Source organism: Pan troglodytes, chromosome 21 (assembly GCF_028858775.2).
Source record: "Pan troglodytes isolate AG18354 chromosome 21, NHGRI_mPanTro3-v2.0_pri, whole genome shotgun sequence".
NCBI classification, from domain to species: Eukaryota; Metazoa; Chordata; class Mammalia; order Primates; family Hominidae; genus Pan; species Pan troglodytes.
The window spans coordinates 31,904,569-31,927,438 of record NC_072419.2 but is presented as its reverse complement, the minus strand read 5'-3'; the positions used below and the strand labels follow the sequence as shown (position 1 = coordinate 31,927,438).

At 47.2% G+C, this 22,870-nt stretch overlaps 1 protein-coding gene across 6 annotated transcripts in view; it reads left to right on the top strand.

Annotated features, from left to right (window-relative positions):
• Positions 1–2,068: 2,068 nt before the first annotated feature.
• Positions 2,069–22,870, top strand: part of ABHD12 (abhydrolase domain containing 12, lysophospholipase) — a 96,165-nt gene continuing 75,363 nt past the window's right edge. For 3 of the 6 annotated variants that reach the window (XM_063802631.1, XM_054674913.2, XM_063802630.1), the window contains exon 1: positions 2,100–2,451. Coding sequence is in view for 4 of the 6 variants with exons in the window: in XM_054674913.2 (XP_054530888.1) it covers positions 2,261–2,451 (191 nt within the window). In the remaining 2 variants the exon portion in view is untranslated. Of the gene's footprint in view, positions 2,452–22,870 lie in introns of all 6 variants that reach the window. The other 3 variants (XM_003316855.6, XM_016937585.3, XM_063802632.1) reach the window with 3 other exon arrangements.

Below are 22,870 nucleotides of genomic sequence, written 5' to 3'. Positions count from 1 at the left end.
GTTTGTTTATTTTGAGATGGAGTCCAGCTCTGTCACCCAGGCTAGAGTGCAGTGGTGCAATCTCGGCTCACTGCAGCCTCCGAATCCCAGCATCCCGGGTTCAAGCAATTCTCCTGCCTCAGCCTCCCAAGTAGATGGGATTACAGGCGTGTGCCACCACACCCAGCTAATTTTTTTGTTTGTTTGTTTTTGAGAGGAGTTTCCCTCTGTCGCCAGGCTGGAGTGCAGTGGCACAATTTCGGCTCACCACAACCTCCGACTCCTTGGTTCAGTAGCTGGGAATACAGGCACGCGCCACCATGCCCAGCTAATGTTTTTTTTTTTTGAGACAGAAGTTTGCTTTTGTCCCCAAGACTGGGGTGCAATGGTGTGATCTCAGCTCACTGCAACCTCCGCCTCCCAAGTTCAAGCGATTCTCCTGCCTCAGCCTCCCAAGTAGCTGGGATTATAGGGTTGTGCCACCATATCCGGCTAATTTTTGTGTTTTTAGTAGAGACGGGGTTTCACTACATTGGCCAGGATAGCCTCAATCTCCTGACCTCGTGATCCGCCCGCCTCGGCCTCCCAAAGTGCTGGGCTCACAGGCCTGAGACACCTCGCCCAGCCTTTTTTTTTTTTTTTTTTAAACACAGTCTTGCTCTGTCACCCAGGCTTGTGCCACCACACCCGGCTAATTTTTGTATTTTTAGTAGAGACGGAGTTTCACCATGCTGGCCAGGCTGGTCTGGCCTCCATCTCCTGTGCTTAAGTGATCCACCCACCTCCGCCTCCCAAAGTGCTGAGATTACAGGCATGAGCCACTGAGCTCGGCCCATAATGTTTTTAAAAAGTATATCTGGAGATATTGACACAATTATGAATGCAGGCTGTAACACTTAGTAATACAGTCAATAAATTATTTTGCAATTTCAAAGTATCATTACAAAACTAATTTAAAAAGCAGCCGGGCGCGGTGGCTCATGCCTGTAATCCCAGCACTTTGGGAGGCCGAGGCGGGCGGATCACGGGATCAGGAGATCGAGACCATCCTGGCTACACAGTGAAACCCTGTCTCTACTAAAAATACAAAAAAATTAGCCGGGCATGGTAGCCGGCGCCTGTAGTCCCAGCTACTTGGGAGGCTGAGGCAGGAGACTGGCGTGAACCTGGGAGGCGGAGTTTGCAGTGAGCCGAGATCGCGCCACTGCACTCCAGCCTGGGCGACAGCGAGACTCCGTCTCAAAAAAAAAAAAAAAAAAAACACTAATATCAAAAGCTGTTGAATTTCTAAACGCATTTCCAATTGACCTTTATCAATTGCCAATAGTTTTCAAAGTGACAAATACTGAAATTTCTAACGTTACTTTGGAATAAGCAAATATCTCTCTTGGTTATAGATCATCTGTAAAACTAAGGCCATATTGAAGAAAGCCAAAGTTATAAAACTAAATTTGTGAAACAGCCCTTTATTCTTTCCTTTTCTCTTTCTAGGATGGGTTGAATTAGTACTAAATTTGGGTTTCATAAGGGCGAATTTATCTTTGAAATGGATTTTCCTCCCATCAGGTAGTCTTAATTGCTTTATAAAAATCTAAAATCTAACACAGGTTTTTAAAAAGTAAATTTTTCAAGCAGTTCATTTCCAGATGTTCGGCCCAAAAGTAAACAGTATATACATTTACTTCAAATTAAAAACTGACGACCGGAAAGCATACTTTTAAAGGTAATGTCCTTTAAAAGAATTAAGAATCACGAGAACGGAACTGCTATTTGCTACCTCTGGGTTTCCGTTCACAGAAGCGCGAGGGGCCCAGCGCTGCGGCTCTGCCTCGCTGGGCCACCCCTTTCGGGCACGACCGGGAGCGGGTGCTCCTCACACCGAGCGCCCGGGCGAGCACAGCTGCAGCCTGGGGATGGAGCCCAGAGCCCTGCCCTGCAGATGACGCGCCGCTGCAGCTTCGCCCACCCTCCCACAAAATGGCTGCGGGTGGCGCCAGGGATGCTGGGCGCGCGCTCCTTGGAACTAGAGAGGAGGTGGCCGGGGCGGGGCCGGGGGAGGGGGGTAGGGCAGAGCCGGCGGGAGCCCGGCGCTGATTGGCTGGCCTGGCTGGCGGGCCCCCGCCGCTGGTTCGTAGCCGGCGCAGCGGCCTGGGCTGGGATGTGAGGAGCGGCGGGTTCCGGGCTCCGGTCTCCGGGTGGCGGCGGCTGTGAGCGGCGGCACTGCGGCGCAGGCGGCGGAGGCCAGCGGGCGCCGTCGGCGGCTGGCCCTGTCGGCCGCGGGATGAGGAAGCGGACCGAGCCCGTCGCCTTGGAGCATGAGCGCTGCGCCGCCGCGGGCTCGTCCTCCTCCGGCTCGGCCGCCGCGGCGCTGGACGCCGACTGCCGCCTGAAGCAGAACCTACGCCTGACGGGCCCGGCGGCGGCTGAGCCGCGCTGCGCAGCCGACGCGGGAATGAAGCGGGCGCTGGGCAGGTGAGGCTTCGCGCGGAGCGGGGGCGGGGGGGGCGGTTCCTCACTTTGCGCAGGTGCGTCCCGCAGGGGGCCGCTGTACCTCCCAGCCCCTCCCAGAGTGGCCGTCCGCCCGATCCGCGGCCGCCCCCGTCCGCGCCTGTGTCCCGCATTTGGCCCGCGGCAGCCCCACCCCCGCTCCCTTCCCCAGGCACCGCGGCGGGAGCGCCCTGCCCTGCAGCTGACCCCCTGTGTCCTAATCCGGCCCTATCGCCAGGCACTCCCGGCCTAGCCTTGCACCCCGACCCTTTCCCGGGGAAGCCGGGGGGACCCTTACGCTGGGGGCTTGGCGCCGCCCGAAGTCATGACCCCGCGTGGGAGAGCAGGGTTAGGGGGTGGGGAGTCCTTGGAAGATCCCTGGACGCCAAGCACAGCAGAGGCGGGAGGCAGAGGGGCCGGCGCCAGACCCTGAGAGCGCTGGGGCCCACTCGGACCTCCTCCTCCTGCTCTGCATCAGGCCCCACACCGAGCGCCCGGGCGGGCGCCCCTCGGGCTGGGCTGCGTGCGCGGAGCCTTACTGGCGCCTTGGGCCCTCGGCGGCTCTCCCCGGTAACTAGGGTCGGGGGCGTGCGTCGCTCAGAACTCGGGGACCTTTGGGGAAGGGCTCAGTGGGCCGCGGGGTGCTAGGGGGAGGAGGGACTCGGAGCATCGCAGCCGTCGGAGGGAAACCTGTCCTTCGCTCTGCTGGTGATGGTTCGTGGTACTTGAAATCTGTCCGCACAAGTTCGCCTCCTTGGGAATCATCTCGCAGTCCTGAGTCGTTTGGTTATTGGCGTTCAATAACCTTTGGGTTATTGGGTAGAAGATGAATGCGTTTATATAAAGCCACTTTCAAAACTGAGATGGGAACGTGTTTCATAGGGACAGATTTCTCCTCCCATCTGCTGGTTTCCTAGTTATCTGGCTGTTGTAGAACGTAGCATTCCTAAAAGCTTTTGAAGCCTTGCTACTTCGTGGTGGTTTGAAGAAGTTACTATATGATGATCTCAGGCGTTGTAGCAGAGGCACTTCTTTTTTGACCATCTGGAATGCCCTTAGTTGACGCTGGCCACTTGAGTGTAAAATATGCATATCGCTCCTAAGGAAAAGTAGAATTTCAACTTCATTGCTTAAAAAAATCATGAAATTAAACTATAGACACTTCTAAGTCGATGGTTTGATAGAAGGGCGGAGACTGATAGTTTTGTGTCTTTGTGTGTAAAATTATGTAGCATCTGATCAATATCTTTTGTGAAACTAATCTGTTCTCTTTGCTATGGAAAGATTTATCTGCATTAAAAACTCATGATTTAACTTTAATACAATTTTATTAACAGACATGGCATAACGCTTAGATAAATTGGAAAATTCTTTCTTCGAAAAAATCAAATTGCCGGGCGCGGTGGCTCACGCCTGTAATGCCAGCACTCTGGGAGACCGAGGCGGGCAGATTATCTGAGGTCAGGAGTTCGAGACCAGCCTGACCAACATGGAGAAACCCCGTCTCTACTAAAAATACAAAATTAGCCGGGCGTGGTGGCGCATATGCCTGTAATCCCAGCTACTCGGGAGGCTGAGGCGGGAGAATCGCTTGAATCCGGGAGGCGGAGGTTGCGGTGAGCCAAGATCTCGCCGAACCGAGATCGCACCAGTGCACTCCAGCCTGGACAACAAGAACGAAACTCCGTCTCAAAAAAAAAAAAAGAAAAAGAAAATCAAATTGTTTTACACAACGTTTGGGGAAACAGCGGCGACCTGGCACCTTCTTGAAGAATGTACTGTATTAAAATTACCCGATTAATTTTTATTTTCGTGTCAGGACAAAGAGAGACATTCCAGTGGTGTCCATATCCTTTGGATAAGCAAAAGGCTGTTAGGGGTAAAAAGCAAAACAAAGGGAAAGAAGACCAAATTTGTTAGGTTGTCTTCCTTCCCAGCTGGCTGTCTCAGACATCCTTGAGCTTTCTCCTCTTCCTCGCTCAGGCTCTGCGCCACCGTCACCTCCTCACTGAGGCCTTCTCAGACCAGCCCACCCCTGTCGACCTTGTTATCACTCGAGATTGTAATTTTTGCTCGTGTGCCTCCCCCGCAACCAGAATGGAAGCGCCATGAGAACAGGAGCTTTGTTTTCTCCACTTAAGTTTCTCCAGTACCTGGCACGTAGTAGGTGGCAGAAAATACTTGTTGAATGAACAAATATCCATAGAACAGATATCCATTGCGCCACAGAGCCGGCTCGTTTGTGTCTTTTATGATCCTTCTTTGGATTCTTCCGCACATTTTTTAAACTCTTTATTGTCGACATACTTGGAAGTTGAGAAGACAATCTAATGAGCCTTCATGTGTCCATCATTTAAAAGTTTTCAGTGTTTAGCCAATTTTGAATCATCCATCCCTCTTCTCCTTTTTTTTGTAGGATGAAGGATTGGATTTTTTTTTTTTTTTTTTTTTTTTTTTTTTTTTGAGAAGGAGTCTCGCTTTGTCGCTCAGGCTGGAGTGCAGTGGCAATCTCGGCTCACTGCAACCTCCACCTCCCAGGTTCAAGCAATTCTCCTGCCCCAGCCTCCTGAGTAGCTGGGATTACAGGCGCCCGCCACCGTGCCTGGCTAATTTTTGTAGTTTTAGTAGAGACGGGGTTTCACCATGTTGGCCAGGCTGGTCTCGAACTCGTGACCTGGTGATCCACCCACCTTGGCCTCCCAAATTGCTGGGATTACAGGCGTGAGCCACAGCGCCCGGCCTGGAATATTTTTAAACAATTTTTTTTTTAAGACAGTTTCAGTGGCATGATCATGGCCCACTGCAGCCCAGACCTCCTGGGCTCAGGCGATCCTCCCATATCGATGCTGGGTGTATGCCACCACTCCTGGTTAATTTTTTTTTTTTTTTTTAAATAGAGATGAAGTCTCACTATGTTGCCCCCAGGCTGGTCTTGAATTTCTGGCTTCAAGCGATCCTTCTTCCTGGCCTCCCAAAGCGTTAGGTGTGAAATACCGTGCCAGGCCTAAATTCTCCTGCCTCAGCCTCCCGAGAAGGTGGGATTACAGGCATGTGCCACCACGCATGGCTAATTTTTGTATTTTTTGTAGAGATGGGGTTTCACCATGTTGGCCAGACTGGTCTCCAACTCGTGACTTCAAGTGATCTCCCTGTCACGGCCTCCCAAAGTGTTGGGATTACAGGTGTGAGCCACCATGTCTGACCTCTTTTTCTTTTCTGATTGCATTGTATTTCTAGAACAAAGTTAAATAATAGGGATGACACTGAGTAACTTGTTTCATTCCTGACTTTAATGAGAATGCTGTTAGTGTTTTTGCCATTTAAGTGCCATGCTGGGGTGTGTTGCTAATGTTGTGGGGAGCTTTTTGTTTTTGTTCCTGCTCCCTCGCTGATGTTTTTAAAATAAAAAATGGTGATTGAGTTTTCTCAAATGCCAGTGTACATCTGTGGAATGATCATAGAGATTTTCTTCTTTTGTCTGTTAACATAATGAGTTATAGTAATGGATTTATATTATTGAATCATCATTGTATTCCTGGGATAAACTCTCTTATTGTATAGCCAGATTCTATTTATTAATTTATTTTTTATTTTTATTTTTTGAGGTGGGGTTTCACTCTGTTGCCCAGGCTGGAGTGCAGTGGCACGATCTCGGGTCACTGCAACTTCTGCCTCCCAGGTTCAAGCAATTCTCTGGCCTCAGCCTCCCGGGTAGCTGGGATTACAGGCACCTGCCCCCATGCTTGGCTAATTTTTGTATTTTTAATGGAGACGGGATTTTGCCATGTTGACCTGGCTGGACTCGACCTACTGACCTCAGATAATCTACCTGCCTCAGCCTCCCAAAGTGCTGGGATTATAAGGCGTGAGCCACCGCACCTGGCCTATTTATTAATATTTTATTTTGAAATTTTACATCATGAGGCCGGGCTCGGTGGCTCACGCCTGTAATCCCAGCACTTTGGGAGGCCGAGGCAGGCTGATCACGAGGTCAGGAGATCGAGACCATCCTGGCTAACGGGTGAAACCCCGTCTCTACTAAAAAATACAAAAAAAATTAGCCGGGCGTGGTGGCGGGCGCCTGTAGTCCCAGCTACTCAGGAGGCTGAGGTAGGAGAATGGCATGAATCCGGGAGGTGGAGCTTGCAGCGAGCCCAGATTGCACCACTGCACTCCAGCCTGGGCGACAGAGCAAGACTCCATCTCAAAAAAAAAAAAAAAGAAAGAAAAAGAAATTTTACATCATTTGTGAGAATAGTCTGTAATTTTCTCTTATGCAACCTTTATCAAGTTGTTTTAGTGTTTTCTATAGCTTTGTAAAAAGTTTCTTATATAACATTTTATTCTAAACTTTTATTTTTATTATTATTATTATTTTTTGAGACGGAGTCTCGCTCCATCGCCCAGGCTGGAGTGCAGTGGCGCGATCTTGGCTCACTGCAAGCTTTGCTTCCCGGGTTCACGCCATTCTCCTGCCTCAGCCTCCCAAGTAGCTGGGACTACAGGTGCCCGCCAACACACCTGGCTAATTTTTTGTATTTTTTTTAGTAGAGACGGGGTTTCACCGTGTTAGCCAGGATGGTCTCAATCTCCTGACCTCGTGATCCGCCCGCCTTGGACTCCGAAAGTGCTGGGATTACAGGTGTCACCCACCGCACCCGGCCATTTTATTCTAAACTTTTAGCCAGCTTAAGAATTTTTTAAATTATTTGTTTAAAATTTGGTAGAAATTCTCTTGTAAAACTGTGTAAGCCTGGTGCCTTTCTATTTATTTATTTATTTATTTAAATTTTTTGGTACAGGCAGGTCTTGCCATGTTGTCTAGGCTGGTCTTGAACTTCTCTCTCAAGCAGTCCTTCCACCTCTGTCCCCCAAAGTATTGGGATTATAGGCATGAGCCACCACCCTAGCCAGTGCTGTTTCAGAATATAGCACTTTGGTAACTACTACAGTGTCTTCTACGTCTGTTTAGAATTTGCTATGTCCTGGTTTCAGTTTTGGTGGTTTATGTATTCTTATAAAATTACCAATTTAATTCACCTTTTCTCCTCTGTAGCTATGGCCGTTTCCCTAGTTTTCTTCCCTGTTTTTTGTAATTAGGGTTTTTCCTCCGTTTTCCTCTTTTTTTTTTTTTTTTTTTTTTTGAGTCTCACTCTTGTTGCCCAGGTTGGAGTGCAATGGCATGATCTTGGCTCATTGCAACCTCCGCCTCCCAGGTTCAAGCGATTTTCCTGCCTCCACCTCCCGAGTAGCTGGGATTACAGGTATGTGCCACCACACCCAGCTAATTTTGTATTTTTAGTAGAGACAGGGTTTCTCCATGTTGGTCAGGCTGGTCTCAAACTCCCAACCTCAGATGATCCACCCGCCTTGGCCTCCCAAAGTGTTGGGATTACAGGCGTGAGCCACTGCGCCTGGCCTGCTTTTTCCTCTTGATTTAGGCTAGTCAGTAATATATCTAATATCCATACATACACTGAAGTGGGGAAATATATATACACACACACACATGTTTTGTGCTCCATCAAAGAAAATATCTCTTTTTAGTTCTGGGGGATGCTGAGAAGTGGAGAGAACAGGTTCTTTCTGAAGGGGACAGCAGCTACCACACCCTGTCCCGTTGCTGCCTGGCAGGAATGTGGTCCCAGAGTGGCCAGATTGTCCAGTCTTTCTGGAAAAGACTAGCTGGTGTTTTTTTAGTTTGTTTTGTTTTGTGTTTGAGATCGGGTTTGGCTCTACACCCGGACTGGAGTGCTGCGGTGCAGTCATGGCTCACTGCAGCCTCTGCCTCTCAGGGTCAAATGGTCTTCACACCTCAGCCTTACAAGTAGCTGGGACTACAGGCACCCACTGCCACGCCTAGCTAATTTTTGTATTTTTTGTAGAGACAGAGTTTTGCCATGTTGCCCAGGCTGGACTTGAACTCCTGAGCTCAAGTGATCCACCCACCTAAGCCTCCCAAAGTGCTGGGATTACAGGCATGAGCCAGTGCACCTGGCCTTTTGTTTGTTTATATAGTTTTTTTTTTGTCTTAGTGTGTGTGCTTGTGTGTGTGTGTGTAGTATTGCCAACTTTTTTAACATTGGTAAGTAATTCAGATGAGAACAATTTTGGAGGTTAAAAAAAAAAACCCAAACCAGTTTTTTTGTTTTTAAATTCTGGGCCAAAAGATAATTTTTAAAGGTAAATATTTATCTCATTCATAGGTCAACTCTGTACTCCTTGAGACGAGGAACTAGATCAGTTTTGCTTTGCATGGTATCTGGTGTGAGGAGGTACTGGGCAAATGAGTGATTTTTTTTTTTCTTTTTTTTTTTTTTTTGAGACAGAGTCTCACTCTGTCACCCAGGCTGGAGTGCAGTATGATCTCGGCTCACTGCAATCTCTGCCTCCCAGATTCAAGCGATTCTCCTGCCTCAGCCTCCCGAGTAGCTGGGACTATGGGCGCCCGCCACCATGCCCGGCTAATTTTTTTTCTTTTTTTTTCTTTTTTTTTGAGACAGAGTCTCCCTCTGTTGCCCAGGCTGGAGGGCAGTGGCGTGATCTCAGCTCACTGCAACCTCCGTGTGCCAGGTTCAAGTGATTCTCCCGCCTCAACCTCCCGAGTAGCTGGGATTACAGGTGCACGCCACCATGCCTGGCTAATTTTTTGTATTTTTAGTAGGGACGAGGTTTCACCATGTTGGTCAGGCTGATCTTGAACTCCTGACCTCATGATCCGCCCGCCTCGGCCTCCCAAAGTACTGGGATTACAGGGGTGAGCCACTGTGCCCGGCCTTAATTTTTGTATTTTTAGTAGAGACGGGGTTTCACCATATTGGCCAGGCTGGTCTTGAACTCCTGACCTTGTGATCCGCCCGCCTCGGCTTCCCAAAGTGCTGGGATTACAGGCGTGAGCCACCGCGCCCAGCCCAAATGAGGGATTTTGTGGGCCTTTCATTAGCCCTGGAATTGTTGGGAATGTGCATTGAAGGCATGACTGGTCTAATTTGGACCCTGAGAAGGCAGTCATGAGATGTACACGGTCTGTGTTTTACCTAGTCTTTATCCTCCAACTCCCAACCAACAGGCCAAATCTGCTGGATTGACAGAGATCAGTGGGCTGCATGGGAGGTTTCATAGCCAGATCACCCTCATACGTAAATGCCAAAGAACACAGTCATCACACCTATTTCTTCCTTTACCCAAAGAAGATACTTTATCCAAGGTTGCTAATGGCTTCCCCCTAACCCAGAAGAGTGGGTGGCTGAGGTTAACATCTGTCTTCTTCAGTGTCAGCCTTCCCGAGGTTCAGTATCAATCTCACCCTCTAAGTGTCCCTGTATGGTATCTCTTCATCTTTTCTTTACAGATTAGGAAGATGGGAGCAAGTTCTGAGCTAGCTTTTGTGGTTAAAGTCTGCTTCATCCATCTCCTTTTTCCTTTTGCTCCACCCTCAGTACAGTCTGTGCCAGGACTGTGACAAGGCACGGGGCTGGCTTTGTTTATGGCGCCAGAGCTGGCCCCCCGCTCAACTGGTACTGGTTTTCCTCTTCCTAACTCAGTGTACCTTATCAATGCTGCACTCCAGCCAGGGACTGGCCACACTGGGACTTGGTGCTTTGCCACTGCCTTCTGCTTTATTAGGACTCTGCATCCTGTATCTCTGCTTGGTTCCTAGTTCCTTTCAGCCACAGTGACACTTCCCAAGGGAGTGTCCGCCTTCTATGGTGACTTTGGCAGACAGGCCTGAACTGTGAGGGGTATCTTTGGGCAGGCTGAAAGCACCTGAGGCACTTTCATGGAGGAAGCCTTGGAGAGAGGCATGGAAGATGGGTCATCTTGTCAGGTTTGTGCTAACAGCGATGGAGACAGGACCTCATTTCAGACTCCCGCTGCTGCGACTTCTCCTCCTCTTCATTCCCCTCCTTTCTCTCCTCTTCCATTAGAACACTTGTCCTTCCAGAGTGAAATCTGCAGGGAAAATGTTTATTGAAATATAACCTCAAAAGCTGACAGATGAAGTCAATGCTCTTCACCCAGAGATGATGCCACAGGACTTTGGTCTCAGTGTGCTTGTGCTTTGGCAGGGGCCCTTTCAGCATGAGAGTGGGTAAGCCATCTATCTCGTGCCACACCGAGAGCCAGCGTCTAGAGTGTCAGTCAGTGAACAGGGGCCAAGAGCCAGGAAGCCGGAACCAAACTGTCCCATTACCAGCAAGACTTCTCATTTAGGCCTCAGCCCGTTTGTATTGTGATTTACTGCTTCAGAGGATAGCCTTCATAGAGACCCAGGTCTCAGGTGAGTTTTCAGATTCTCTGGCTTGGGTGAGTTGTGTAACACTCTGAGTTTGTTTCTTCATCTGTGATGTAGGGATAAGAGTGTCTTCCCTGTAGGATTGTGGTGAGGCCCAGGTGTGTGGAATGTTCCTGGCACATGGTGAGTGCTTGGTCAGTGACATCTTCTAGATGACTAGCTCCATGATGATTATAATATTAAGAGCTCAGGGTACTGGCCAGTGTGGTGGCTCGTGCCTGTAATCCCAGCACTTTGGGAGGCCGAGGCAGGCAGATCACTTGAGGTCAGGAGTTCAGGACCAGCCTGGCCAACGTGGTGAAACACCATCTCTACTAAAAAGACAAAAATTAGCCAGGTGAGGTTGTGAGCACCTGTAATCCCAGGTGAGGGATTATCTCCTGTAATCCCGGGAGGCTGAGGCAGGAGAATTGCTTGAACCCAGGAGGTGGAGGCTGCAGTGAGCCGAGATTGCACCACTGCACTCCAGCTTGGGTGACAGAGCGAGACTTTGTCTCAAAAACAAAACAAGCAAAAAAAAAAAAAAAAAAAGGGTACTGAGAAAGATCTGTTAGCTCATGTCTAGAAGGATTTTCTTCTACCCTTTTCTGCCCCAAACAATTAAGAGTCTGGCTTCTCAGCCAGTCGTGCATATAGGGTCCATCCTGATCAGTTAATGTGTCTGTTGGTATTAGAGCATTTGTAGCAATACTATTTGCTTATTTGACACTTTTTTTCAGCCACTCATTTAACAGTTTGAGTACCTGTTATGCCCAGTAACACTTGTGAATGCTGAGGCCGTTGCAGTTCTCCTGGCCTTTACATTCTGATAGGGGAGGCAGATAACACATGAAGAAACACATGATGTCATGTGCTCAGGGCACTAAGGAGGAAAATGGTGCCAGTGAGGGAATAGCCGCAGATGAGGCCCTGTGGCTGTGTGTGCACAGTCTGGGTGTACAGGGGATGTTTCTGACAAGGAGACATGTGAATGGTTGCCACTGGCTGCTAGAGAAATGGCATGGTGTGTGTCATCATGTCACTCTGACTGTGTGACAAGCACAGACTGCGGTGGGCAAGCAGGGAGACCAGCTAGGGGCTGCCAGGGTCATCCAGGCAAGAGATGACGGGCTCGGGCCGGGACAGCAGCTGTGGAGATAAGAAGAGGCATGTGATTCTGGATTCACAAACTACTTTCTGAGCAACAGGAAGAATGGAGTTGCCAGATACTGAGATGGGGACAGATGTGGAAAGAGCAAGTGCTTTAGGGCAGGAGAAGTAATGTTTGCTTTTGGACATATTGAGGTGCCTGTTAAACATCCAGGTGGATAGGGGATAGAGTTTAAGGGGGAGGTTAGGGCCTGTACCTGACCATGGCTGTGACAGGTGGTACCTAGACCCTTGCAGCAGACTCTCCCAGCAGACAAGTCAGGACAGAGGAGTCAGGACCTGGGCAATGAGTTAGAAGGATTGCTGGGAAAAGGTGTCAAGGCAGCCACCTAAAGAAGGCCTGTTGCAGAAGAAAGCCTGATCTGCAATTGGATTTGGTGACACGAGATCAGTATTGACAGGAGTGGCTTACTGCAGTGGTGGGGGCAAAAGCCTAATGGTGAGGGCTCAAGGAAGAAGTGGAGAGAGGAAATGCAGGTAGCTTTTCCAGGGAGCTGTGCAGTAAAGGGGGAAAGACAGGGAGGGATGGCTGGAGGGGGTGAGTTTTCTTAGCAGTGATATTAGATATCAAAAAATAAATAAATAATAAAAGCATCACTATGCCATAGGACAACTTCAGGCAGCCCACTATATTGATAATTATGATATTATGATAGTTATGTGATATATTAGCCAAAATCGCGCCATTGCATTCCAGCCTGGGCAACAAGAGCGAAACTCCATCTCAAAAAAACAACAAAAGAAACCACTCAATGGTAATTGTATTCCATATGTTCCAGAAGTTAAGTGGAGTTATGGAAAACCTGAAAATTACCGAAATGGAATTTCTAAAGATGAAAACCACAATGTGTGAGATAAAGGTTACACTGAAGGGAATTACACTGAAGGGCAGATTAAACACTGCTAAAGAAAGGGCTCAACTATTCAACGTGAAACCTGGGGAAAAGAGAACCAAACAAATTTTCAAAAGCATCGTTACAAGGCCAGGTGCGGTGGCACACACTTGTACTCCTGCCATGCCTGTAATCCCAGCATACCTGTAATCCTAGCACTTTGGGAGGATAAAGAAGGAGGATCACTTGAGCCCAGGAATCTGAGACCAGCCTGGGCAATGAAGGGAGACCTCATCTAGACCAAAAAAAAAAAAGAATTAGCCAGGCATGGCGTGCATGATTGCTTGAGCCCGGGAGGTCAAGACTGTGTGAGCCATGATCAAGCCACTGCACTCTGATCTGGGCAACAGAGTGACACCCTGTCTCAAAAAAATATATAAATAAATAAAAGCATCACTATGCTATAAGATAACTTCAAGCAGCCTATTATATTGATAATTATGATATCATAAATGTGCGATATTAGAGCAGTCTGGAGTGTGCATGGGAATAATCCAGGGGAGAGGAGAAGATGGACGGCATGGGACAGAGTAGGTGCAGTGATGTCTCTGGGCCTGTGAGAAGGGATGGGACCCAGTGTTCTGAGGCTGAGCAGAGGAGTTCCCCTCAGATAGGAAGGAAGGCCAAGGCTGTGGGGAAAGACATGGGTAAGTTGATCTATTTGTGGGTGAAGGAATCTGCCAGTTCTCTTCTGAGTGCTTGTGCTGTCCTTAGGAAATAAGCAGCAAGGCCATCTGCCAGGAGGGCAGAGGGAAAAGGAGGTACTGGGCCTCTCTCTCTCAGTTTCCCACGCGGGCGCAGTCTGAGCTCTCATATTGTCTTTCTGACATGTAATGTTTTTAAAAAGGATGACAAAGACAGTTCCCATGGGAAGTCATTTCAGTCGCGACCTGCTGTGTATCTGTGGAGTTGACATGTTCTGCATAGTTGAGTGCTCCCCTGCTCTGGGAAGCCTGCACGGGGTCCCTGCACACATCCCAGCATGGAGGGGCTCAGGGCTGGGTTTGAGACGAAGGTGGGCGAAAGGTTCACATGAACTGAGGTCATGACAGAGTGATCAGGTGGGACCGGGCAGAACTCTCGGCCCCCAGGGCTTGCTGGTACACAGATTGCTAAGTGTCTTCATTGTTAAATAGAATTAATCTTCATATGGTAGTTGTGATAAGTTTAGCGGATAAGAAAATGTCCTGAGATAATGAGAGCAGAGGGCAGATGGGTGTCAGTGTGGGAGAGGCTGAGAAAGCCAGGACTTTTGGGTTTGTAAAGGTGAACGTGGACACGGCTGTCAGTGAGGGAATACACGCATACCTCAGGGGTGCTGAAACTTAGGGTTTGTTCTTGAAGCCTGAAAGAAGTTGTCCTGAGCTTCATGGTAAAAAAAAAAAAAAAAAAAAAAAAAAAAAGTTCAAATTATCTTCAGTTTTTATCAGGCTGGTGGAGTCTTCAAACAAAGCTTGGGGTATATTGACTGAACTGTTCGTAATGGGAAGGTAAGAATGTTCAGGGTCGATGCCGGTCATTTTGATGTGGTAGTTCAGATCACTAGAATAGATATGGCTTTTAACTTTCAACTATTTTTTTCTCTTAATAATGTGTACATCATATATGCCCTACCCCTTCATCCTTGACCTTTGCCACTCCTGGTCCTGGATAACCACATTGCTCCTACCTGAAAGTGGCCCTGTCAATGCCAAGTGCCCATGGATCATTTTATTCAGTAGCTACTGTATTCCTGCTGTTTGCCAGATGTTGTGCCAGGCCCTGGGGATACAAGGAGATAGTACCTGTCCTCAGGGAGCTAGTTGTCTGTCATGTTTTATGCTTGGCAACCATCAGCTCTTGCATACTCAGGCTTTGATGATGCCTTTGGCAAAGAGAAAATACAGGGATGGCTGGAGAAGGTTAGTCTACTTTCATTCACATTTATCCTTTCTTAAAGACTCCTGTGTTGCTCTGACATTTTTATGTACTGATTTATCTTCAGGGTATCTGCTATGGCTTGATGGTTTAATGGTTTAAATGTGTCCCCGAAAATTTCATGTGTTGGAAAGTATTGGAATCTTGGTCCTCAATGTAGTACTAACTACATATAAGAGATGGGACCTGGCCGGACGCGGTGGCCCACGCCTGTCATCCCAGCACTTTGGGAGGCTGAGGTGGGCGGAACACGAGATCAAGAGATCAAGACCATCCTGGCCAACATGGTGAAACCCCGTCTATCCTAAAAATACAAAAATTAGCTGGGTGTGGTGGCACACGCCTGTAATCCCAGCTACTTGGGAGGCTGAGGCAGGAGAATCGCTTGAACCTGGAAGGCAGAAGTTGCAGTGAGCCGAGATCACGCCACTGCACTCCAGCCTGGGTGACAGAGCAAGATTCCATCTCAAAACAAACAAACAAACAAAAAAACTAGAGGTGGGACCTTTGGGAGGTGATTGGGTCATGAGGGCTTTGCGCTCATGAGTGGATGAATCCATTCATAGATTAATGGTTAATTGAGGGTTTGGGTTAGTTATCATGAGAGTTATCACTGTTGTAAAAGGCAGTGTGGCCATCTCCTCTGATCCCCATTACCATGTGATGCCCTGAGCCACCTTGGGACTCTTCAGAGTCCCCACCAGCAAGAAGGTCCTCACCAGATATGGCCCCTTGACCCTGGACTTCCCAGCCTCCAGAATGCTAAGAAATAAATTTCCTTCTTTATAAATTACTGACCTCAGTTATTTAGTTATAGAAACAAAAAACGGACTAAGAATAGGGTCTCTTAGCCTCTTGCTTGACAGGATGTAATGCAAAATGCATTGCTGGCCAATAGAGCCATCTAAAGACATGAGAAAAATTCTCAGTTTGGGGACACAGGACACCTTGACAAGGCACATCATGGCATAACCTACAAGAAGGCAAGCAAAAAAGACTGCCATTCTAGGACATTCAGTATCTGGCTTAGGGTTCCAGAAGGAAGGGACTGTTAGGCCAGTACAGGCCAGCTGGGAGGCTGCCAGTGCAGCCCCAGGGCCTCAGGAAAAAGCTGAAGGAGATTCTGCAGGGCCCAGGGAAGCATCTCCAGGTATGAGGTCGCCTGGGAGATGTCATAGCTGTGGTGAAGGGCGGCCTCTGAGGGGCCCTCTCTCTCTCACTCTGTTCCTCTCTCAAACAGTTTGATTTTTTTTTCTGATTCCAAAGTAATAAAGAGTTCTTAATAAAAATTTAAAACAGAGAAAGTGAAACTCCCTCTGGATAATTGCTGTGAGCAGTGTGGCCTGTGTTGAGAGTATTGCTCCTGTGTTCTTCCATCCATTTAGCAAGTATGTCTTTTTCGTTGACCTAGCCTTCACTGAAGGCTAGAGTGGATAAAATGCTGCACAAGAGTGGGACAAATCCCAGTCCTTGTGGGACTTCTGTTCTCATGAAGGAGAAACACAGCAAAAAAGATAGCACATAAGTATACAGTAAAATTTCAAAGGGTGATAAAGTGCTATAAAGAAAAATAAAGCAAGGTAAGGTTATGTGGCTGTGTGTAAAGCACCTGAAAACATGCCGTACCACAGTGGTAAAATATTTTTGTTTCTGCCAGGAAAATAAGGCCTTCTCACAGTAGGATACCCAGTTGTTCAGTTCTGCCGACTGAATCCTCATGATTTTTTGTTTTCTTCTTTGGGAACAAAGAGACATTTATGGACTGCTCTTGTGTGTTTTATTAAGGCCTTAAAGTTTTCAATTCAGTAGAGTGAAATTGCTCTCAACACTGACTGCTTTTGAATATGATTATGGAGATTGTTGTTAAGATTTCCGCCTAAAAGCTAAGAAGAATTTAATCTGTTAGTCTTGGGGAATGAGATTTGGCGTTACTCTCTTGTTCCTTCTAAGAGAATACCATGGAATTAAATGATAAAACACTTTTCCTCAACAATTTTGATGGTTACATTAATGAAGGAGTTGATGAAAACTAATTGTAGACATTATTATTATTATTATTATTATTATTATTTGAGACAGAGTCTCACTCTGTCGCCCAGGCTGGAGTGCAGTGGTGCGATCTGGGCTCACGACAAGCTCCGCCTCCCAGCTCATGCCATTCTCCTGCCTCAGCCTCCCGAGTGGCTGGGACTACAGGCGCCCACCACCACGCCCAGCTAATATTTTTGTATTTTTAGTAGAGACGGGGTTTCAGCATGTTAGCCAGGATGGTCTCGATCTCCTGACCTCGTGATCCACCTGCCTTGGCCTCCCAAAGTGCTGGGATTACAGGCGTGAGCCACTGCACCCAGCTACTTATAGACATATTTTAAAAGAAACATAGAACTTCCACTACTGACCAAGGTGGCTGAATTTACCCGGAAATAACCCAAATAGCAGCCACAACAAAAACGACAACATACACGAAACAATTTTTAAAACACTGGGCACCAAGCAACAAAGGACAGTAAACTCGGAGAAGTGACAGACAAAGGAAGTGAGCCCTACAGTACCCTAGCTGATCTCCTTGAGAGAGCTTCCACGCCATGGCACAGGGAGGGGAGCCACGTGGACTCCCAGGGTTGTGGGTGTGGAGCTGAGAATCTGGAGAGACCAATGTGGCTAGAGTTTATAGGACAGAGTACCAGAGAGGACAGAGCAACACAGAGAGAGACCCTGGGGTCTGCAGAGGGTCCACTTGATCAGCACATGTGTGTGAGGAAACTCTCTGTGGCTGGGGAAAGAACTGTCTGAAAAGATCAGAAGATACAGCCCCTGCTACTTAGAGCGAGATTATAATTTACTGGTAGAACATTCAGGAACAGCATGCTTCAGTAGTGGGAAATTCCAGGTGTATGGGTTTGTGAGGGCTACCATAACAAAGTAACACAGACCAGGTGACTTAAATGGCAGAAGTTTATTTTCTCTTGATTCCAGAGGCCAGAAGTCCAAGATGGAGGTGTCAGCAGGGCTGGTTTCTCATGAGGCCCCTCTGCTTTGCCTGTAGATGACCACCTTCTCCGTGTGTCTTCATATGGTCTAACCTCTGTGTGTGGCCCTTTCTGCATTTCTTCTTACAAAGCTGAGTCATAGTGGATTAGGGTCCACCCTGATGACCTCATTTTAGCATAATTACCTCCTTAAGACCTTCTCTCTAAATACAGTCATATTCTGAAGTGCTAGGGGTTAAGACTTCAACATACGAATTTTGAGGGGACATTATTCAGCCCATAGCACAGGCATGCAGAGTGGGAGGAAACTATGATGTGTATATAATGAAGAGAATAATCAATGAAAACCGACTGAGTACTGACACGCACGTTAGTGTTGAAGAGAAGCACATTAAAACACTGTAGGCTGGGCGTGGTGGCTCCCACCTGTAATCCCAGCACTTTGGGAGGCCGAGGGAGGAGGATCACCTGAGGTAAGGAGTTTGAGACCAGCCTGACCAACATGGAGAAACCCTGTGTCCTGTCTCTACTAAAATTACAAAATTAGCCGGGTGTGGTGGCACATGCCTGTAATCCCAGCTACTCGGGAGGCTGAGGCAGGAGAATCACTTGAACCTGGGAGGCGGAGGTTGCAGTGAGCTGAGATCGTGCCACTGCACTCCAGCCTGGGCAACAAGAGCGAAATTCCGTCTCAAAAACAAACAAACTTACTGTAATTGTATTCCATATGTTCTAGAAGTTAAGTGGAGAGTCATGGAAAATCTGAAAATTACCCAAATTGAATTTCTGAAGATGAAAACCACAATGTGTGAGGTAAAGTTTACACTGAAGGGAATTACATTGAAGGGCAGATTAAACACTGCTAAAGAAAGAGCTCAACTATTCAACATGAAACCTGGGGAAAAGAAAACCAAACAGATTTTCAAAAGCATCATTACTAGGCCAGGTGTGGTGGCACACACCTGTACTCCGACCATGTGTGTAATCCCAGCACACCTGTAATCCTAGCACTTTGGGAGGATAAAGAAGGAGGATCACTTGAGCCCAGGAATCTGAGACCAGCCTGGGCAACAAAGGGAGACCTCATCAAAAAAGAAAAAAATTAAACAATTAGCCAGGCGTGGTGTGCACGCCTTTGATTCCAACTAATTGGGAGGCTAAGATGGGAGGATTGCTTGAGCCTGGGAGGTCAAGACTGCATGAGCCATGATCAAGCCACTACACTCTGGTCTGGGCAACAGAGCGAGACCCTGTCAATAAATAAATAAATAAATGCATCACTATGCTATGGGACAACTTCAGGTAGCCTATTATACTGATAATTAAAGTCCTCAAAGAAGAGGAGAAAGGAGAGAAAAAATATTTGAAGAAATAGTGGCCAGAAACTTTACAAGCTTGGTGAAAACTGTAAACCCACTGCTAAGAAGCTTAATTAATCTCCTGCATAAGAAACATGAAGCACTATACCAAGGCACTTTGTAATCAAATTGCTCAAAATCAGTGATAAAGAAAAAAAAAACCTTCAAACCAACCAGAGGAAAAAAGACATACTGTGCACACAGGAACAAAGATATGGGCAAAGAAGGTTTCTTAAAAGAAAAGCAAGTAAGAATTCAGTGAAGCAACATCTTTATTTTTTTAATTTTTTTTTGAGACGGTTTCTCAGTCTGTATCCCAGGCTGGAGCACAGTGGCACAATCTCTGCTCACTGCAACCTTCATCTTCCGGATTCAAGCAATTCTCCTGCCTCAGCCCCCCAAGTAGCCAGGATTACAGGCAGGTGCCCGCCACCACACCCGGCTGATTTTTGTATTTTTAGTAGATACAGAGTTTTACCATGTTGGCCAGGCCGGTCTTGAACTCCTGACCTCAGGTGATCCACCCGCTCCGGCTTCCCAAAATGCTGGGATTACAGGTTTGAGTCACTGCGCCTGGCCTTGAAGCAACATCTTTGATGCTGTCATGCCATGTAGTAATGTCACTCAATATAGTAATGTCACTCAATAACAGGTACACCTTCTGAGCAACTCGTTGTTAGGCAAGTGCATTGTCACGCGAAGATCAGAGTGTATTTACACAAACATAGGTGGTACGGCCTATTACACGCCTGGGCTATGTGGTAAGGCCTATTGCTCCTAGGCTGCAAACCTGCACAGCATGATACTGTACTGAGTCCTGTAGGCAGTTGTGACACAATGTTAAGTATTTATGTATCTACACATAGAAAAGGTACAGTGAAAATACAATATAAAAGATAAAAAACAGTACAGTATAGGGCACTTACCATGATTGGAGCTTGCAGGACTGGAGGTTGCTCTGGGTGAGTCAGTTAGTGAGTGGTGAGTGAATGTGAAGGCTTAGGACATGAATATACATTTTTATACAACTTGCAGTGGTTTGTTTATACCACATCACCACAAATGTAAGTAATGCTTTTCACTGTGACGCTACAGCCGTGACATTAGGCAATAGGAATTTTTTAGTTCTATTATAATCATATGGGACAACCATTGTATAAGTGGTCCACTGTTGGCTGAAATGCTATTATGCAGTTTGCATGACTGTACTGAAAGAAAAAGCTATCCGTCCAAAATTCTTGACCAGGTGAAAATACCTTTTTATGTTGTCATTCCTCCCACCCCAAATATCTTCAAAGGCAAAATAGTGAAGTTTTCAGATATAAAAAAGCTGAAAGAGGGCCAGGTGTGGTGGCTCATGCCTGTAATCCAAACACTTTGGGAGGCCAAGATGGAAGGATCACTTGAGCCCAGGAGTTCCAGTCCAGCCTGGGAAACATAGCCAAACTGGCTATGTTTTATAGACTCCATCTTTACGAAAAGTCAAAGATTAGCTGAGCATGGTGGTGTGCACCTGTGGTCCTAGCTACTTGGGAGGCAGGAGGATCACTTAAGGCCAGGAGGTGGAGACTGCACTTAAGCGCAGGTGACAGAGTAAGATCTTGTTTCTTAAAAAAAAAAAAAAGAAGAGGCTGAGATAATTCATCATCAGCAGACCCATGCTTTAAGAAATGTTAACACCCAGGTGTGGTGGCTCATACCTATAATCCCAGCACTTTGGGAGACCAAGATGGTGGGATCGCTTGAACCCAGGAATTTGGGGCTTCAGTGAGCTATGAGCGTGCCACTGCACTCCAGCCTGGGTGACAGAGCAAGATCCCCTCTCTAAAAAAACAACAAGTGAAATTACAAAGTAGCTCACATGGAATGAAAAGGAAGACACACGTATGCCCCGAAAGCATGCTTGAGGAAAGTGAAAATATAGCACTGAATGCCTATAGTAAAAAAGAAAGATCTTCAATTGATGACTTTAGCTTTCACATTAAAAATCTAGGCGACCAGGCACTGTGGCTTATGCCTGCAAGCCCAGCAGTTTGGGAGACTGGGGCAGGCAGGTCACTTGAGTCCAAGGAGTTCGAGACCAGCTTGGGATCCACAGTATTTTGGACTACTTTTTTACTGTGAGGAAGGGAAATGAGAAAATAAATGTAGAGAACTGGCATGAAGCTAACTTTGTATAATGATTGAACCCTGAGACAGTGGCCTTTCTATCAAGTTTCTGAGATCCTTACTTGGCAAAATAAAAACCCGGCAATATTAGGTCAGTCCCCATTTTATAGAACATTTTATTAGTTCATGAAACATAAAAATCTAGGAACCAGTTCTTTGGGGAGTGTCAGGAAGCAGGGAGGGTTATGTTGGGAGGAATCACTTCTGAAGAGAGATGAATAGGGTTGAAGATGAAGCAGTCAAGATGGTTACTAAGCGTTTTATAACCAGGTGTTTTGGTTTTTAAAAAATCAGGCATTTCTGTGCATTAGAGCCTGCTGCTGCCTCCAGGTTGTAAACAGTGTTCTAAGGGCCAGCCACAGTGAAATCCAGCGCAGGGCTACCATCCTGATAGAGCGGCTTGGTACCAGTGTCCCACACCCCAATGTACGCATTGCCCATGGGGACGAGAGGGGACATAGACACTCCTTGGGGGCCTTTTGTGTAGGAACCGTGACCACCAGTCCAGTGTCTCAGTCTGTGGTCTCTCCTTTAAAGTAGGAATCTTCCTAATTAGCTGATCACTCTCGTTCTTCCTGGACTCCCCAGTGTCTTTCAGAAATAGCTTCTGGTAAGTTGGTGCTTGCTCATGATGGGAGGGAAGGAAGAGGAAGTAGAACAGTAAAGGCAGAACAATTAAAAATAAATGGTGAAGGGCCTGGTGTGTGGCTCACACCTGTAATCCCAGTACTTTGGGAGGCTGAGGAAGGAGGATTGCTTGAGCTCAGGAGTTTGAGACCAGCCTAGGAAACATGGTGAAACCTGTCTCTACCAAAAAAAAAAAAAAAAAAAAAAAAGTCAATAAACAAAGGCACAAGAAGAATTAATAAAAATAACATTGATTGAGAACTGTGTACCAGATACCGTTTCCTTAAGTGCTTTACGTGTGTGAATTCATGGAATGCTCACAGCTGCCTCATGAGATTGGTGGGTCGCCCTCTTCACGGATGAGGAAGCCAAGGCATGGATGGTTAAGTAGCTTGCCCAGGGTCGCACACCCATCCAAGTGGCAGACCTGCCATCTCCACTACTCATGCTCTAATCGCTGTGCTCTCCTGCCCCTGCTTAGGGCTGTCTCTCTTATACATCCTGACTATTACAAGGGGAAATTATTATGGGTTGAAAATATTGAGCCAGTGTCACTATTTTTTAACAAAAAATAGTAAATGTTGGCAATGATATGAGAGAAATAGTTTATTCATCAGCATATTGCTTTCCTTCTCTGACAGCATTGGTGACTCTGCGGCTGTGCTTGAGGGGTGGGCTTCTGAGGGCACAGAAGTCTTTTCTTGGAGTTGGTGGCCTCTGAGTCTTCCACAGAGCCTTGTCTTGGAGTTGGTGACCTTCTCTGTGGCCCCCTTGTTGTCTTGGCACCTTCAACCTCCAGTGCTTTGGTTGTGACTGGGAAGCTCTGGGTGCCAGCTGAGGGTGTAGGGAAGCAAGACCTCCAGGGAGACCTGTGTACCCCAGTAATCACTGGGATGCATGAGAGATCTGATGCATCACTGTGACTCAAGGGGACCCCCCACAGTCAGCGCCCCAAGGCATTGAAAGCTTTGAAGGATGAGTGTGTTCGGGTCCACTGTAATCAAT